The 4,674-nt window shown below is 37.9% G+C and overlaps 1 protein-coding gene across 1 annotated transcript; it reads left to right on the top strand.

The window, feature by feature from the left end:
* Positions 1-3,302: 3,302 nt before the first annotated feature.
* LOC131876558 (uncharacterized) lies at positions 3,303-4,364 on the top strand. Its single transcript, XM_059221988.1, has 2 exons — positions 3,303-3,995; positions 4,083-4,364. The coding sequence occupies exons 1-2, from the start codon at positions 3,303-3,305 to the stop codon at positions 4,362-4,364; spliced, it is 975 nt and encodes a 324-aa protein (XP_059077971.1).
* The last annotated feature ends 310 nt before the right edge of the window (positions 4,365-4,674 follow it).

Here is a 4,674-nt window from a genome sequence, read left to right as displayed (position 1 = left end):
CTTGTAATATATCCCTTGGTTCCCTCCTGCCCCTGTGTTGTGGGTTTTGTTGTCCCCTCTCAACTTGCTTATGTGGTTGTGTTTTTCATGCGTAATCTTATGCATCTTTGGGAGTCTCTGGTCTTTCCTATGTAGGTGGTCTTGTCTTCTATTGAGGGGGAGATGGATGTGGCTAGATTTGTCCCTTCTCCTTTTGAGGTGGAGTTGGATGCTATCAGATTTTCCTGGGTCAGCTTTTGGGGGACCAATGAAGTCCTGACTCTTGATTTTAAGGAAGTTGATGCCAACTTTTGTGCTATATTTTTTCATGCATCTCCTATTGAGGTGGAGGTCCTCTGTGGTAATCTGAAGCTCGATTTCATGGATATGGTTATGGGATCCATGCCTATTCTCGTTGTGCTGGTTAAGGACATTTTTTCCTTTTAAAGTGGAGATTTTGTTTGGGGATAGTGTTGGAGTTTACCCTTCTCCTATTGAGGTGGAGTTGGGTGTTGCTATTGATGTTGGGATCTATTGATGGAGGAGTGTTGGTGCCCTATTTTTTAGCTATTGGAGAATAGAGGATGGTCTTGTTTTTGTTTCTCCTACTCTTTCCCCTATTGAGGTGGGGATCTTGGAGGATATTATGTGTGTCGCTCTATTCAGTCTCAAGATCAAGGTCTGGGGAGACTTTCAAAGCCCCATTGTTTTAGGTTGTGGGAGCCTTGTAACACCCTCACTCATATGGTTAATGGGAGTCATGATAAAACCCATGATGGTTGAGGGAGCTCAGAAAAATAGTACATTTTTGCTTCTTGTAGGGATTGGTTGGATGCTAGTAGTTTTCAAGGGCCTAGTTTGGCCGGTGTTGGTTTTTGGTTGGGATTGGGCTTTGTGTTTTTTAATGGCCCAAAGACTCTGTTATAGGTTGAGGGAGCCTAAGACAACCCTTCTTGTTGGCTGCGGGTGCCTGAAAAATTCCCTCTTCTCTATTTTTTTTGAGGTCTATTGTTTCTTGACTTAGATCTTATTTTTGTGCCAGCATGTTTTGTAATGTTTATCTTTTGATAGTTCGTTGGCTTTTGGTTGGTTGTGGCTACCTAGTTTTCTTTCTTATGCTTGGTGCAACCTTTGGGTTTTGGGTGTTGGATGCCTATAAGTCCAGAAGGTTTCAGGTCCTTTTTAAAACTTATGGTTCATTTCCAGGTAGTCTAGTCCATTTTTTAGGTGGCAGCTCTCTAATTGTAAAGTGTTTTCAGGCCCCTTCAAAACTTGTTTATCCTAATAAAAAACAGTTCAACTAAGTTTAAAAAAACTATGTTTTATATTTAATAAAAAATCATTCAAGTTGAAGGAATGAAAAATTATATTATTGATTTGCATATATATATGATTATTTCATCCATTTTTCTTTATTGTCAAGTTATTTTCAAATATCTCCATCTTTTTGTGTTCTTGGCTACATATTTACTAGTTGGGAAAGATTGATTTTCAAGGAATATGTCTTTTAAACTAGGTAAAATTCGACATCGTCATCAATGAATTAATTCTTATCTATTCCAACCTTAACTCTTTTCCAATTTTTGTACATTTGGGTATATTAGGATTACTTTTAGGAAAAAGATATATTCTACTCTTATAAATCTAAGAATTACATAGTTACAAATATATTCTTTGGTGCAGGTGCACCCAAGCAAGCTATCAAGACCATGAAGAGTTATGAATCAAAACAAGTGAATTGGAGTGTTTTGAAGCCAATAATGGCAATTTGTAATGATCAATATGATTTTAAAGTTAAATGTCTTGAAGTTCTTAATAAGGGCTTTAGGACCAAAATTATGTAAGGGAGGCCAATAGTGCCTAAATAGGATTTGGATGGTTAGATAAGTTTGTTTGGATCTTAGGAGTAATAAAACATTAAGTTTGATAGGTTAGACTTTAAATTACTCAATAAATTGTAAGTTAGAAATTCAAATTTTTGAATTCTAACGATTAGTTGTTTTTAGGTGGGAAAATGGATTTTAGAGTCTAAACAAGTCTATAATGACAAATAACTGATTGATTTCGGTTTGGGAAGTTGGGGGAAGGTCTTATAAAACCTTGGAACTCCATTTTGGTGGGGTTGAAGGCTATAGTATGAATGTTGTACGGATTTAACAAAAAAAGTGAATAAAACCTTCATTTTCTTGCAATTTCTTGTGTTTTATTGCTTGAAAGTGATTGATCTTTCATGGTAGAAGCCTTGGGCAGTCATTAAACATTTTAATAAGTGATTTGGAATGATTTTGTAGCAGGTTTTGCTTAGATTTTGTCATTTGTGCTGGCTGTCCTAAAATTTTCTGAGTTGTATCATTGGCATTGAAGGCCCAAAATGCAATTTGGAGCCCTTCTATGGATGTAAGGTCCTATTTCTCATAGAGGAGGCTCTATCTAACATGTATAATATGATCCTAACCAAATAACTTGCAGGAAGTGTGGTTTGACAAGTGATCACCATGAGTTTGATGAAGGAGGATTGAAGCATAGCAGGCCTATAGCAGCAGAAGATCTACCTTAATAAGGGGGTAGTTTAAGGATTGGAGGAGTCTTATTTGATCATTTTGAAGGTGTGGGAACCTTGAATGAATCTCAGAAGTGTTGGGAAGGTCATGAATTAAGAAACCCTTGGTTTTGGAGCCTATTGGTGAGGGTTTTGGGGTTTGCACATCAAATAAGATCATAGAACCTAAACAATTGGATTTTCCTTGGTTTGGAGTCATCAAAAAATATTGTTGAGAGTTATAGGGTTTGAGGATAAGTACTTCATATACTTGCTTTGTAAAAGTGGGGTTCTTGCATAGGAAAAAAATAGTCTCAGTCTTAGGATAGCAAAGGCATGGTCCAAAACAACCCTATCTGATTTTGATATATATGGTAGTACTCCGAAATGGGTGTTTGAAAATATAATTTGTTTGGTGAGTTCTTTGGGAAAATCTAGAGAAAACTAATTTTTTCAGTCTCAGGTGGCTTAGTAAGGTCTAGTAGCCTAATTGAGGCTTAGAAGGGTTTGAGTGTTTATTGGTGGGCTGGAACTTTGTAACCTATTGATTATTGTTGAAATTGGTGTGAATAGGTGTTTGGAACCATTTGGAACCATTGTAGGGTGTTGGAGTGAGAAAAGTTTTTTTTTTCCATCAAGAAGCCTTTGAAATACTAGGTGAACTCAAGAAGTTGGAAGCATTGAAACAAACACATTGGCTTAGATCAACTTGACCCCCAAACCCTCTGCATCAAATTGGTATCAAAGCAGTGAAAGGTCTGGGTAAAGGATTGGAAGGGTAGTTATGGCACCTAAGAGTCAATTGGCTAGGGAACTTGAAGAGTTGAAGGAGATTTTGGAAAGAGAAAGAAGGGAAAGAAGAGAACAGGATGTAGCAAGAGAGCAGGCTGAAGCAAGGAGGGATAGACAATGGAGAAGAGAGAAAGAGGCCATGCAAGCTAGGTTAGAAGGCTACGAGAAAGAAAGAATGGACCATAGGAGAGAAGAAGTTAATGAAGAACATTTTGAAGATGAAGGAGAGGAACACTATGAAAGACAAGAACATAGGGAAGTAGAAGATGAGATGGACCCTGAGGAGAGGAAGCTTGTTAGGATTTTGAAGGCAGTACAAAAAAATGGAGGGAAAGGACAGGTGGAGGTACCTATCTATCAAGGGAAGATGGATAGTGAAGAAGTGTTGGGTTGGCTGGATGCCTTGGAGAACTACTTTGAGTTTGCAAAAACAAAGCTTAGAGGTATTGCTTTAACTTGGTGGACAAGTTTACAAAATGATAGAATTTCTAGGGGGTTGACAAGAATCACAAATTGGGCAAGGATGAAGAACCTCATCAAGGAGCGATTCTTGCCTTCAGATTATAGCATACATGTTAAGAGGATGAGACAAAATTTGAAACAGAAAGACATGGATGTAATGGCATATATTGAACAATTTCATAAATTGAGTATTAGGGGAGGATATGAGGAAGAAGATGAGAAGGTAGCTAGGTATATCAATGGCTTGAAGTATCATTTGTAGGATGAGATTGGTCTACAAGTACCAAGGACCATTGGTGAATGTTATCAGTTGGCTATTAGAGCAGAAGAAAAGGTGAGGAGAAGACAAGAAAGGTCAGGAAGAGGAGGTAATACAAATAGAGCAAGAGGTGGTAGAGGTCAAGGACCAAACAATGATGACAAGGCAAGGAATCATTTTCATAATCAAGGGGTGGATACAATCAGAGAGGAGGAAGAGGATTTGGTCAAGGAAGGGGCACATTTAGATGTTACAATTGCAATGAACCAGGACACCCATCATTCAAATGTCCCAAGTGGAGTGACGATAAGAAGGATAGGAGAGTACACTTGACACAAGAAGACTCAAAAGGAGAAGAAGAACCTATCCTAGCATTACCAGAGGTAGGAGAATTGTTACTCATGGGGAAAGCACAACCATCATAGCAAGCAAGGATATTCAGGACAAATTGTAAAATCCATGGCAAGGTATGTAAATTGATTGTTGATTCAGGGGCTTGTCACAATTTGGTTGCTTATGAAGTAATCAAACAGTTAAATTTACAAACCCTTGCACATCCTAATCCATATTTTGCTACATGGGTCAGTGAAAGTCAGAATATGTTGGTAAAGGATTAGGTGGTCTTTAATTTCTCCATTGGTCA

The sequence above is a fragment of the Cryptomeria japonica genome, chromosome 6 (assembly GCF_030272615.1).
Source record: "Cryptomeria japonica chromosome 6, Sugi_1.0, whole genome shotgun sequence".
In the NCBI taxonomy this organism is placed as follows: domain Eukaryota; kingdom Viridiplantae; phylum Streptophyta; class Pinopsida; order Cupressales; family Cupressaceae; genus Cryptomeria; species Cryptomeria japonica.
The sequence above is the reverse complement of the archived record's forward strand: the minus strand, read 5'-3'. Positions and strand labels throughout refer to the sequence as shown.